General features: G+C 36.9%; 1 protein-coding gene across 1 annotated transcript in view; it reads right to left on the bottom strand.

The window, feature by feature from the left end:
- The window catches only part of PALS1 (protein associated with LIN7 1, MAGUK p55 family member), a 28,673-nt gene extending 13,824 nt beyond the window's left edge, over positions 1-14,849 (bottom strand). Inside the window, exons 1-5 of the mRNA XM_085062111.1 lie at positions 14,487-14,849; positions 7,503-7,715; positions 1,964-2,041; positions 1,118-1,264; positions 328-489 (exon numbers count right to left, since the gene is read on the bottom strand). Of these exons, the coding sequence (XP_084918237.1) occupies positions 328-489; positions 1,118-1,264; positions 1,964-2,041; positions 7,503-7,715; positions 14,487-14,849 (963 nt within the window). The remainder of the gene's footprint in view (positions 1-327; positions 490-1,117; positions 1,265-1,963; positions 2,042-7,502; positions 7,716-14,486) is intronic.
- Positions 14,850-15,067: the final 218 nt, after the last annotated feature.

The raw sequence follows: 15,067 nt of genomic DNA, 5'->3' as shown, positions 1-15,067 counted from the left end.
TGTGGACTCAACCAGAGACAAAGACGAAAATCATGGCTTTTCAGAGCTGAACAAAGCTTTCCTTAGAAAGCATTAGAAGTCTAAAGATAACAGCTTGACTCTTCCACATTTGTAGGTTTCATTTTTGCAGATAACTGCCATTAAGCTTGTCAATATACTCCTATTTTCGAGTATTTTCAAGAAAACTTGAAATGGCCCTCCACATATGAACACCTGCTACCAGAATGAAAATACTTTTGAAGCTAAATATGAGTAAAATGACAAACAGGCTTCAGACTTACGAAATGAGTACTCATTGCAGAGAAAACAAGAAGTGTTCCAACTCACCAGCAAGTCAAAAACTTCATTAACGTCTTTTCCACGGATCTCAATGCCATTGATCTCCAGAACTTCATCCCCTTCATGTAAAAGCCCACTCTTCTCTGCAGCACCTCCTTTGACTATTCGACTAATGATAACAGAATCCATTTCATTCCGAACAGTAGCACCCTGTGTAGTAGGAACACATTCTGAATTTATTACACATATGAAACTCAAAGCCATCTATTGTATATATTCCAAGCCAGTGGAGAAACTATGCTGAAAGAAAATGCAAGTAACAGATTGGATGCATGCACACAATGCTCCAGTTCAATAAAACCACTGCTTAACTCCTTCAATCTACCCCAAAGACTGAAGAATTTGATTGCTCCACATGACAAGATGCATTTTTTTTTTAGAAACATAGTGCTAAGCAATTTTTTATTTGGAAGGTGCAAACAGCAGATGACAACTGCTAAAAAAACCCCAAAACCAGAAACCAGCCAAAACCTACACCTGGTTGGCACAAGGCTTTAAACTCCCTTACAGCAAGCTTGGGATAGTGACTCTTGCCAAGGAGATCTGTCAAAACCCAAACCGAAGGAAATTGTACGGATTTTACATGGTAGTATGGCTACTGCCCAATTCAAGCTAAACACAAGTTGACTGCCTATGACTGTTTCTCATTTTGGAGGGAGGAAGAGTGTTTACAAGTTAAACATTACCTTCAAATTTGAATTCCAAACATTTCATAGCAATCTGAAAGGACAAAAAGGCTATTTCCTTTACATATAACTGAGTGAGCACCAGTACTTACCAGTGGAATATCCCGAGCTTTCTCAATACGAACTATTTTAACCGTCTCCCCTCCATACACGCCAACATTCTCATAAATTTTTTCATCTGTCATAGGATCTGGTTGCATTTCTTGTTCTGCAACCTTATCATGAGCCAGTAAAAGTGCCTAGTGTTAAACAAAATCAGCTCAGTTACAGAAAGCATCACATACATACATACAAAATAGTACATGAAATTCTGCAATTTCAATAGTCTCTACATGTTATGGAACACTGCAAAATGACTCAAGCAATAAAAAAAAATCATTTATCACAGCTATGTAGCACCTACTCTTTTTCTAAATGTTCAGACTGGAAAATAATAAAAAAGCAATTTTGAACACAACTGTGATTGTACTTCTATCTTATCTGTACTAAAAAAAAATCTTGACATTGGTTTACTATGTATGTGACTGCAGACTCAGACATAAGTTTTGCAGTGAACACTGCTTTTACAACATCACCCCAGAACAAAGTTTCTTTTATGCACCCTGTGGTAAGTATGAAACAACTGCCAAAGGTAAAAACACAAGCAAGCAAAGCAGCTCATGTGTTGCCCTGTTCCCACTGACCTACTGCTACACTATTTATGTGCAAACTACCCTGTAATACATACAGACTATAGCAAGGGCTGAATACAATCACGCACTACACTTTGTAAAAAAGTTCCATTAGTTTCTGGAAATTGCAAATTCATTATCCTAGAAAAATGAGGGTTGAGGAATAAAATTCATCGTTGCCCAGTCAGCCCACAGCAAAAAATAGATTACACTGAAAACAGCATGAAGAAATAGATCCATTAGATTAGAAGTTTCATTTTGTTTTACCTGCATATGAGGGGCATTCAGCAAAGCATTAAGTTCCTGTCCATCCTTATGGTGGCTGGGTTTCAAAACACTCTGTACCTAGAAAGAAATCAAGTAGTAAAACTTAATCTAGCCAGTGATTTATCAATCTTCCTTCTCCTACTGAAGCACAACCACCTACTTGCAGCTACGCATTTTACCAAATGCGAAGTATATCCTGTAGTTGTTACACCACTGCTGATTGATTCGTCTGATCCACATTAGGAAAACATGCAATGAGACCACAGGACTAACCCAGCACATCTTGCCTCTAATAATTACCAAATCTAAGTTGGTATCCAGTACCTCACAACACTTTGTCAATACCAGAGATTGGCAATGAGCTCAGGTATCAAAAAGATGCACACAAAAAAAATTAAACCCTAGAAAGCTAGCGAAAGTTCGTGATTTCATGTCAGTGAAATCAGTCACAATGAAGAGTAGCATGTAAATATGCTGGGCTTTTAAACTAGAGTGATTTCTTATTAATATCACTAGTCCTCCACTTCCTTAAAAGCAGATTATCATATCCTTATTATGCAAACTATTTCCAGCAACAGCAAGGCCAAAGATTCCAAGACAGGTTTTGCAATGTATCCTGGAGCTCCTGTCCAGGAAGTGTACAAATCAAAACTTCAAGAGGTCCCTCCCTGAAAACCTGGTCTCTTTGGCTGGTTCCAAAATAGTCCACACTAACACAAGGGTAGTTTTTGCTCAAGCAGCTTCAATTGCCAAAATAGACTTTTCCTTCTCATACAGTTACCAAACAAGCCTAACCATCATCTCATAGAGAAAGCCAAGAGCAGGGAAGTCCCTTTAGGTAAAGGTGAGGCTGAAGATGCATTCCTCCAAAGCCACCATCCTCTGGCCTAATCTGATCAAAGGCACACTAGTCCAACAGCACAAATGGATCCAAAGACATCAAGAATAGATTATACAAATCTGAGCAGCAGCTTTCAGAGAGACAGAAAACACTTTTTCAAGAGCTTTTTACTCGTACAAATGAGGTAATGTGACATCAGAGAATCAAGAAAACAAAAATTTCAATAAGAAAATAACTCAGCTTTTTGTATGACCTAACAGTACCTGAAGGTCTGAAAAGCTTCAATCCCAGGAGCAATTATCTACAGAAATGCTAACAACTATCTTGGATGCTACCAGCTGACAGCACTGGAAACTTCCAAGTCAAGGTAATTTTAAATTCTAGAAGCCCCTAAATGAGGTGTTCCCATGGAGCAAGATCCTTACATTGCCAAGCAAAGTGCCACACTGAACATGTTCCAGTGTTTTGCAATAAACCTGGCACAACCTCCTAAAGGCTTTCTTCTGACATCCCTAGAACATGCCTCATGGTGAGCAAATGTAGTATAGCTTAAAATGGTCAAAGAAGCCAGATTTAATTTTTTTTAACTGGTTTCTTTAAAACCAGAGAGAACAGGAAGAGTTCAGCTTCACAAAGTCCTGACTTCAGTCATTTCTCTGAATTAGCCAGGAAGCTACTACAACTGGCTTAAACTTCATTCTAGGATGCCACATATCAAACAGAACACTGCAAATGACATTTCACTGACAAGTTTTCTACTGTTTTGAAAGAAAAGATTCTTCTATAGGAAAGACTTTCTCATAGAGGTTTATTTAAGGTCTCTAAATTTCAAGGGACTTTGAATTCCTTTCTTGCAGAAGCCAGAAGAAGCCTTAAAGCCTTACTTATCAAATCTTTATGATCTTTTTACAGGAAAACTTACTCAGAAAGCAACTTGGAAGTCCTGCAAGGAACACAATCTTCTGAATGCAAGGTCAGAGGTTGGGGATTTAACAGTGGAAAAGAAAGCAATCTGGTCCAACCAGTTATTCTGTGTGCAGAAAATATCCTTTATTCAAGTTGAATTTCTGCTTTGAATAATTTGATTATTCAAAAATTTAATATCCTCCCTCCTTTAAGAAAAAGATATGTCTCTCATTTGCTTATTTAATGAAGCTCTAGGAAAGCTTCAGGCTGTCATATACACCATATATTACAGCAGTAGTGCTGCATGCCAGAGTCCTTTGTAACTCACGGCAATGAATCCCACGGCTTTATCAGACTAGGAAATTTGAAGAAGCCTGTCATTCCAGAAGTGACACACTACATATAGCATAGGCAATCCACACTGAGTACGTGGCAGTAACTGTATCTTCTTAACTCTTCAGACTAGCTTTTATCATTAATCATGTTAACTTTAATTCAAGAACTGCACCTGCAAAATTCTGCTGTTGTTTAATAGCATGTGAGCACGATTGTCAGATGGAACATGCATACATGTTCTAGTGCACTTATGCCAGAAATTGTGCATCCAGTGCATCCTTCAACAGTCCTCATCTGGTTTATTTGAATTTGCAGAAGCAAGCAGCAGCAAGACCATAACATTTAGGAACATAGTCTACATAAATGGAGTCTATTACATATAATTAATAGCAAGAATTTCTTTAAGGTATTTGATATGTGCTGTTAAAGGCCAAGAGTTATAAACTGTCTTGAATGCTATATCAAATATCCTTACAAGGTCAAGACTCAGACCATGTTCCCATAATCCTTGCCCCCATCTTGGTCAAGTTTAAACGGATTTAAAATCAATTTAATTACACTTGATGTTTACTGGCTATTTTTATTTGAGACTTGGAGTACACCCCAATACATGAAGATAAGCTTTCTCAAATAAATTCTTTAAGCTCAAGTGCTTCATTCCACCTTTTTAATTCAACTAAAGTTTCTTAAAAAGAAAAATCTTGAGTTGTTTGTGTCTGGTTATCAGAATTGGTGGGAAAAGTTAACTATACATGTATACTACTAACTTTAAGGATATTCTAGAGGACTAGAAAATTTAAAAAACTAAATTAAATTATTACCTTTTTTTTAAGGGAGGATGTTTCCTGTTGAATTGTGAAATTGTGTTGCAAACTGCCTTTTCCTGTTAGAGATGTTCTCTTCCACAGTCAAAAGCCTCAAACAAAGCATGTCTGTAGCTTTAAACTGGGGCACACACTCCAAACAGTTTCAGAGTTATACACTGGCACTCATGACCTGTGCACTAAAATATGCACACTAGCACTACCTGCTATTTAAAATTAATGTTATGCATGTATCTGCTATTTTTCTTTCTTGTAATGTCTTCTGGCTTTTATCATCAAGATGTTATCAGTATCTTAAATCCAGGCTTTTGCAAGTGTCTTTTCAAAAACACCCTGAAGTAAGTAAATGAGCTGCTTTCTGGGAGAGTTTCCCATGCCTGTGCTTAGAGCTAGAAAAAGAGAAAGATAACAAAAAATGAGAGTACAAGAAAAAACTTGGGCATGCAAGATAGAGACATTGTCATGATTAAAAAAATATGATTAAAAAATACCCCACACCAACGACAAATCCAAAAAACCAAAACAAAAACACCACCAACTTTTCCTAAAGCAGAAATAATTTCCTCCCATACTGCTACCATAACAAATACAGAAGCCTTTCCAAAATGAATAAAAGATCTGAAAATGAAGCATAAGATCTTCTATTCAGGCAAGACAAGGAAGTACAGAATGATATGAAGGGAGGCCTCAAGGTATCCTCTTGAGACGCTTCTGTCAGACACAGAAATATCTGCCCTGAATTTCTGGCTCTATCATTTCAGGATGTTATTAAACATATTGCAAAATAGAAGTCACTTAAATACACAAGAAGCTGAATCACTGAGAAACTAGATTATATCTGAAAATAGAAACAGACATACGCAATATATTGACTTTTCAGGAATTTCAAAAGGTTGGACAAGACAGGGATGGGAGATGAGTCAAAATGAGTGCTGTGATGTTTGTCTAATGTAATAGTCTCATGAATAATGATCAAATTATGTTGGTTTAAAAATTTTGGTTTAATTAAATATTTTCTTTTTGCTTGACTTTCTTCATGGACTGGTAAGAGACACAAAACTGGCTTTGCACCACCTACGGATTTTAGGATTTACCAACTCACCTGAGAAAAAGAGAAGAATATGTTGGCAAGTTAAGGGGCAGCAAAAAATGGGGAGAAATGTGAAAGTCTGAAAATAGACCAAGAGTTTTCCTAGCTCTATTTTCTTCTCAGAAATTTCTTTAAAATAGCAAATAAAAGGACATAATATTCATGAAAGGAAAGAACCAGCTTCCCTAAGGGTTACATCTGTAACACCCTGTATTATAAAAGGAGGTTCATAAACTCTGGGTTGTATCTGAATGAAATCCTAAAGTAGGCCCGTGTAAAGTGGATGTTTGAGGGAGTAGTTTACAAACAGAAATTAACTGAAAAGATTCCTTCAGACTCACAGACACAGAAGAAGCCTAGTGAGGATTTCGAAGCAGGCTACAGGCTGAGGAATAAGCCAGAGGGAAGCTCACATGTACTGCAAACATATGGTTACAGTGGGTTGATTAAAAGTCTTCACAGATTCACATGAAGATTCTAAAGTACTTCCATCTGCTTTTGGCACAGTCTTACTGACAAACCTAAACAAGAAAATCCTAAGCTGAAGTTTAATCACCACCTGCACCTTTAGATCACATTTAAAAGATGTCCTTCAGTATTTCTTCTGCAAATGAACTTCAAGATTGCTACAATGCTGTTGGCTTACAAGATTAAAGTCTAATAAAAGGGAGAGTGGAAAAAGCTGTTGAAAAAAAAAATGCGTCAGGGAGAAAGAAAACCAGATACCAAACCAACCAACCCAAAAATACCAACACACACAACCTGCTGCCATACTGAAATACTCCAACCAATGCACCTGAATCAGTTTGGTTCACTGGGTGCTAAATGCTAGAGCCTTTACCCAGCCCCTGGATCTGGCTTTGGTGAACACTACATTGCTAAACTTGCACTGACATTGGCATTCAAGCTACCTAGGTCAAAGTTAACAAATACACATTGGTCTAAGATATAGCCACACTTCACTACAATATATACTTGGACTGGGCCATGGAAAATTGTGACAAAAGTTACTGAGTGACCCCTCAGAATGTATCTTATGAAAGAGCTGTCATACAAAAAAAGTTTAATCCCAGCATAATTAAAACATTGAAATTAAGTGTTAAGGGATCTGTTGCTCACTTTAATGCAGAATGCTTGTTTCCAGTGTCCTTGTATTTTCAGAGATGCTTCCCAATCTAAGGACCTCAGGCTCAACTCAGAGGAAAGTCACAATAAGAGAGAACTCTAACTCAATCCCTGAATGCTTGAAATAAAGAATACCAACGAAGTTAGATAGTCACAACCACTCCCTTTTCCTATGTTTAAACATAGAACCTTTTCTGTTACATATCTATCCATGCTAAAGAGGGAGTTCCTACCCCCAGAATATTTTTCTGGTTACTGTTTGCTGCATCCGGTTTTTCCAGATTTCCAATCAGTGACTACTATAATCCCTTTCATATTCAACATTCAGTAACTCAGACAAGCTTGACAAATATGTATTTCAACAGTAGCTATGATTATAGGTTTCATGTATATCCCAGGGATGCATACTGTACATACCTCTTGTGCTAGTTCTTGTGCATTGGAGATGAGAGGATATGGAGGGCTGGCTTTGTTCATGTGCACTGTAACAGCATTGTGGATCTTAAATGCATTCTGAAAATCGGTATTTTGAACAAGCTGTAAAATGAGCGAGATATCCTCTTGACTCTGAGGGTCTATCAAAACGTGCTGGATATACTTAAGAGAAGTTAACAGTTCTTCCACTTCTAGGTAAGAAATAACAAAATACAAGTAAGATATGAGTTAACAAGAATACTATGTAATATTTATACTAAGAGTTATACCGAATGTATTTTTGCTGTTCAGTTTTTGAACCAGCAGTCATATATGCAAGTTTATTAGTTATCAACTACTTCAACTTTTTTTTTGCAGCAGAATGTAACTGAACAAAAAAAAAAAAAGGGAAAAAAAGACCTCAAGTCAGTAAGAGCAATGAGAGTTTACTGCTAAACTCATCTTGATGCACTGAATATTAACTGATACTTTGGTCCACCTTTTGGTGTGTATCTACCATATACAGTAGATATCTTTGGATCTCAATATATATTGCTTACTTATAGAATGAATGCTTGAAAAGTAAACTACACTTAATTTATAAAGAAAATTGTGCTCAGTCTTAGCATATTAAAATAAAAAGGATGAAAAAATGTCATCTATGAACATCTATGAGTTTTTAAAGTTACCTACAGCAAAAGAAAGTTCACATCTTTTACGTACAAGAACATAAATTCTGCATGGGAAGTAAAATATTTTAACATATTTTAAATAACCAGTTTCCATATGTTTGCAGACCACTGTACATGTAGTACATTCCTAAGTTTCAAGAACTGATCTGATGCTTTACAAGTGCTTTTCAAAGACTTATACATTATTTTAAACTAGCCGAAATTTCTGCTAAATGTGTCACTTCTTAAAATTAGGCACTTGAGAAACCACCTAAAATGAGGAATATGAATCAAGCCCATGTAAGAAATTCTGAAGAAGACAAAAAAAAAAAAGGATGTTTTGAGCCTGAAATAACATATATGTTTTCACATATTATCTGAAAAAAATCTGTTCAGCCACAGAAGAAACTGGTCAGCTATCTTACATTTTAATAAATTTAAGGTAGCTAGAACTTTTGAATCCTGGTATTAAAAAAAAAAAAAACGAACAAAGAAAATCCCAGATTTTAAAACTGTCAGTTGATACTGAGGTCAATCTTCTTTACTGATACAAAAATATCAGCTTTGAGAATAATTATTAAGTTTTAGAAACCTTCATTTATTCATTATGAGCTTATTAGGAACACTATCAGGACACCAGCTAAGTTAAATTTTTCACATGAAAAATTTCAGTAGATACTGATTACTAACACGGATACTTCTGTCAAGAAGTTTCCCTTCCACATTTCCAACCACAAATTCTTCAGTACACTGAATATAAGGCTAGACTCAAAATTTTTGTGCACAACATAAAAAATGGTTGATAAATGGGCACATAAAACCCATAAAGCCTAATAAAATATGCAAAAAAACCAAGTTTAATTGTTTTAATTTCAGACAAACCATACCTACATATAAGCTGTCAATTCTGAGTTTGCAAGCTAGTCTTCAATATCATAAAAGGAAACAAACAAGCCAGGGCTACCACTTGCAAGGACAATAAAAAAATCATTAAAAAAACCCTCCAAAACCATTTCACACATGCTAAAAACATCCTACCCACCAAAGGTCAAGGGCTTCTTCCTGTAATCACCAAGGAAACAAAGGGCAGTAGGACAAAAGCTGCACAGAAAGCTTGGATACTGGCTGTGCAGGATATTCCACTGGTGAAATCCAGTACAGCTCACAACACTAATTAACGTAGCCAATGTCTCACTAGGAAACTGTATACACAATATACTGCTTATCACACTGGGAGAAATGCCATTTGGAGAGAAGGCTAAAGAGCACTCCACAAGTGAGGATCTTTGCTAAATAGGATATTGTCAGCTGGCAAAATTCTCATCTAGTGGAGTGTGCAGAGAACTAAAGTATCTCTTCAACTCATTCTCCCAAGTCTGAGGAAGTGCACCATTTTCAAGCATAAAGAAAAAAAGTGTAAAACAGATGTTACTGTATAGCTCCTACTGACACCCGCTCAGTTAAAAAATGTACCAACTTGCAGTTCTGCTATTTGTTACAGTTACTGGATTCAAAAAGCAGTGAGGTGTTAGAGAAGAACCTTGCTTCTTCTAACTCTTCCTATGCACTAATTGCTATACTCCATTATTTCTGAACCCTCTCTTACATATGTGAAAATTTAAATACATACATATATACACACACACAATTCTAATACATGTTGCATGTAAGATATAAATACATACAGAATGACAGACAACTTACCCTGTATCTATAACAAAGACATCCTGTTCCTAGACATCTTTACATATTCTCTTTTCAGCCCTTTGCTAGTTCCTTCTGTGTTGCTCCTTCTTACAAACTATCACAGTACTCTCTTCCCTGTATAATTCCCTTCTACACTGAAGCTTTATCTGCTGGATGCCAAAGTGATTATACAAAGTGATTTTCCCCCACCATTAAAAAGCAAACAAATACGTACCTCATCACAATTATAAACAGAAATAATGCTTGAAAGGAGCGTAATGAAATATTCCTCAAAAGATAGCACTCCATTTCCTAGTCACTTGTTCAATAAAAAAACCATACACATGAAACCACATACAAATCTGGCTTTACGCATGCCTAATTCTCTCTAAGTTGCTGCTTCTAAAGTCTAAATCACAGACTAGCTTTCAGTGCAGGGTTTGATTTTCTTTTTTTGTTGGTTTTGGTCTTTTAAAAGTAATAATTTAAAAAAGTGCTAGGTAATAAAAGTCTATCTCTAGATATTTTCTATTAAAAGGAGTGTCTCGAAGAAAAGAAGTTCAGTAAGACCAACATCTGCATTTACTCACAGAAAAGTCAGGGCTCTTTTGCAGAACAAGTCCATTTTTTAATTGCAGATCAATTAGCAATCAAATACTGGTTTTTGTCAAGTCGTTTTTACAAGAAGTGTTGCAGCCTTTTTCCATTAGACTATGAAATGGCTGGAATGTGACTGAGCACTGTGAGATATACACATTAATCAAAAGACTGCCAGGGCAAAAGTATGCAACTGCAGGGGAGGACCTGCAGTCACAGCTCAACATGTTAGATCAGAAAATGAAGAAAACGACAGATTTTTTTATCACCATAACAAGAAGTTAAGAAGAGCAAACTTAAGAAGATAGGCTTTATCATATGACAGCACCAATGTCTTAATTCCCAAACTTTTCTGTAGCGCAATCTATGCGCTGATACTAGAACTTTAATGCTTCAAATATAACTTGAACAGCATGGCTAAGAAAAGTAGTTTTGGATAAAACAATATTTCAGGAAGTTTATTTATAATGCATTTATAAATAAGTTTTAGGCAAGGTATGAAAGCAAAAACTAGGCAGTTTTTCCCCTAAAACCAAAACACGAACAAACAAACAAAAAATAACAAAAAAAGCCACGGCACTGAAGTCAGAAAGGGCTTACTTCCATGAAATGTTTAGTTACTCATTTAACTAAATTAGCTGAATGAATTGTAGCCAACAAAAAAAGTCTGCATTTTATGGAAGCATATTACTGTGCAAAAGCCAGTAAATACTTATATGCACATGTGCCAGGTGCAGAGAATATTACTTCCATTTAAACAGCTGTCTAAACCATATACTGTTTTGATAATAAACATGCCCTTAAAATTCTTTTGGTTAAAGTGTCCTATTTTTATAAATAAATTCCAATTTCTTTAATCTAGTCTGCTTTCTTTTATGGTGATAAAAACATTAAAGACTTGGCAAGGATCTGCCCAATTAGACATTGGCACTTACAAAACATTTTCCAAACTAAAAATATAGACACTTAGGTCAGTAGTCTTACTTCAAAGATGTATCTTCAGGAGAAGCTCTATGAATTAACACACACACACAAGCAAAATTAAAATCAGTACTTTAAAAATACCAAAGAAGGGTAGTTGAATATCTCTGTAACTGACTAGCACTGGTCCAGGTTTACTTGGTGTTTTCCTAGTTCAGCTCAGAGATTTGTGAATGTGACTAAGCACTCTAACCTGGACAGTAAAAGAGGAAAGACAGAAAGAGCCAGATTTAGTGCTAGAAATGTTAGAAAGATTAACCCAGAAACTGGAAAAAGGACATGCTTAAGAAAATTTTGTAAGAGTTCAAGCTACTGCAGAAGCACTTCACTAAATTTAACTCCTTTTTTGACAACACTAATGACTGAATAGAGATTCTTTAGGGACTATATAGGTTTAAAAACCACAGTATTTTATTTAGAACTATTTTTCCCTATATTGGCAACAATTCAACGTCACAGTTGAGTATAATCAAAAGCACTACTCCTTATCACAGAATCCCAGAATGGTCAGGTTAGAAGGGACCACAATGGGTCATCTGGTCCAACCTCCCTGTTCCAGCATCCCAAAGGACATTGCTCAGGATTATATACAAACAGTTCTAGAACACATCCAGTAAGGGAAACTCCACAGCCTCTCTGGACAATCTGTTCCAGTGCTCAGTCAGCTGCACAGTAAAGTTCTTTCTCATGTTCAGGTGGAACTTCCTGTGCATCAGTTTCTGCCCATTGCCTCTTGTCCTATTGCTTGGCACCACCAAGAAGAGCTTGGATCCACCCTCTTGGTACCCTCCCTTCAGATACTGATAGACATTGATGAGGTGACTTCTCAGTCATCTCTTCTGGACACTGAACAGGCCCAGGTCCCTCAGCCTTTCCTTGTAAGAGATGCTCTCTTGTTGGCTTCCTCTGGACCTTTCTCCAGGAGTTCCATGTTTCTCTTGTACTGAGGAGCCCAGAACTGGACACAGCACTCCAGGTCAGGCCTCTCCAGGGCTGAGTAGAGGGGCAGGATCACCTCCCTTGACCTGCTGGCAATGCTCTTCCTCATGCACCCCAAGATCCCACTGTCTTTCTTGGCCACAAGGGCACACTGGTAGGTCATGGAATCCTAAGCCATAAATCCTCTCTTCTTAACTTTTAAGTTTACCTGACCCAAATGACAAGGTTCAACTTTGATTACAAAAGTGGGCAAAATCACCTAGTCATTTTTCTTCAAGATGCATCTTATACTACATATTATTATTATTCCCTAATTTACCTCTTTCAACATATATAAATTTCCTCTCTATAATTTTCTTGTCCACAGTGTTTGGTATTTCTCTTCTTACACCTAGTATTCAAAGAATCCTAGGTTCAATTCAATACCATTTTCCCCTCTTCTATTGCTGAGCCAAAACTCAGCCAAAACTTCCTCCTTCCATCTTTTCACAAATACTGTCTTTAACAATCCCTCAACTTCTCTCAAAGCCTGTCCCCTTCTGAACTGCCCACTGAGAGGTTTTAAAACCTGCCTTTTGTCATCACAGTTATTTCTTCACTGTTATTTCTCCTGTTCAAACAGCTTCAGTCCACTCCAGCTCCTTACTGGTTCTCAAGTATGTCAGACCAATGCATGTTACTAATTTCTCATCCCTACCAGCTTCCATGGGCAGCTGCTCTGCCCACTGGTTCGCACCAATCCTCCCTCCAAGTTCTCAGCACGTCCACCATGAAACCTAGCCCTGGCTTTCTAATTCCAAGTCACTGTTTCCTCTCTTCTCTAGTTTCAATTTCCAATTCCTCCAGTTGTCAGTCTTCAGAGCTTTTGGCCACTGTGGCTAAGAAATTCCCAAATGAAGTCACCTCTACTGTTTGACATCCATTTTTGTATCTTCTCCTTTGTGTTCCCTCCAAGGAGACAATTTTACAATCAAATCCCTAGCACTTCATAAAGTTAATTACAGAATCTGCTTCTTACAAAGAGATCTCTCAGCTGACAAGCCATGCACTAAGACAAGGTACACTCGTTTGTAACTGACACTGCTCTCCACAGGGGGCTGAACAGGATGACTTCCGGATGACCCTTTCAATCTAAATTTTCCTAAAGAGGGATTTGTACAATAAGGATTACCAGAAGTTATGGAGCAGAGACATGTCCTTAGCAGAACTGCTGCTCATACTAGAGATGCAGTAAAAAAAAGAAAAAATTAGCAATTTCATAGCTACTTTTCACTCTATTCGCAACTACCAGCCAATAGGGAAAAAAATAGCAAGAAACTTTAGTGCAGCCCAGAAAACAAGGCTGACTTTTTAAAGCAATCTGGATCTCTGAACAGGTGTAGACTAGGAAATTTGAACTGGACTCTCACAAACTCCTAGTGCATCTTTTTCACTCCAGTGACACACTACATTTTATTTAAAATACTTACATTTGAGGAAGAAAGGTTAGGACCTTTTTCTAAATAGGCACAGTTAAAACAATGACAGCTATGAAATGAAAAATTTCAGCATCTATTTCTTCAAAAATTATTAACATTGCATTTTCATCAATGTCTAAGCAGATTTTCATTATCAACACCAATACTTTAAGAGATGCATTGGCATGACATTTATATTCGGTGGCAATTAATAATGCAAGACAGAATGAAAAAAAACCACTAGCATGTTTCTCTTTAAAGTATTAACAACTGTTGCACTTTTATTTTAAATTACAATCTGTGTTTATTCATTCTTTATTCTGGTCTACAGTTCATCAAACACCATAAAATTGGGCATTACTTACATGGTTTTCCCCACCTCAAGAACACAGAAACATTGACTGAATTAATTATTAGCAACAAGGTATTTAATCGTTCCCCAAATGGGTAAATTTTGAAAAGCCATTTGCTGAGGCACATAGCCTGATGTTTGACCAAATAAAAAAAATTCCAAACCACCAAAAATCTAAAACGACCAGAAGACTTTAAATCTGCTAATGAAAAATTAGCTACATTAGGTTTTCAGTGGCCTAAGAGCATTCACATCAAATAAATCTTTACTGTGCCAGCTCACTCATTGCATTTTACCCACCTAGTGTTTTCACAGTATAATGAGGACTCTCCAAAACAATTCCTTCTTCTGTGTCAAATATTGGATTATCTATTCCAGTTTTAGGAGGAATTTGTGCTAGTTTCTTTAGCCTCATGGAAGCAGTAAGGTCCAGTTCTTGTTTCCTTCCCTCTTCTTCCCGTCTGCGCCTGATGTCCTCCTGTTGCTGACGGATTCGCTCCAGTTGAGCACTGCGCCGCATGGGCATCATCCTGGAGCCCAAGTCCCCAGGGCAATCAACAGCCATTTCCCTGTGCTTCTGAGGTTCCTCAGGACATACAAGATCCACATTTTTTGCTTCATTGTCAGAATCTTCTGTGATATGTCCATTCATATGAGAAGTTGTCATGATTATTTGTAATTAAGCTTGTGCTCTTCAAACCAAAACGCTGTGTTTAGGCCAGTTTTTGTTACGATATTGTGTAAAATCCATTATAAATTCAAAAATATTTCCCTTCCATCACAAGATGCTTGAAGAGACATCCAGAAGGAAAATCTAATGACAGATATTCAAAAGGAAAGAAGTTAGTGAGTAATTGGACAAATAAGAAAATACCTAAGGCCCCC

The sequence above is a fragment of the Lichenostomus cassidix genome, chromosome 5 (genome assembly GCF_008360975.1).
Source record: "Lichenostomus cassidix isolate B80296 chromosome 5, HeHo_3.0, whole genome shotgun sequence".
In the NCBI taxonomy this organism is placed as follows: domain Eukaryota; kingdom Metazoa; phylum Chordata; class Aves; order Passeriformes; family Meliphagidae; genus Lichenostomus; species Lichenostomus cassidix.
This window is presented reverse-complemented; position numbering and strand designations above follow the sequence as displayed.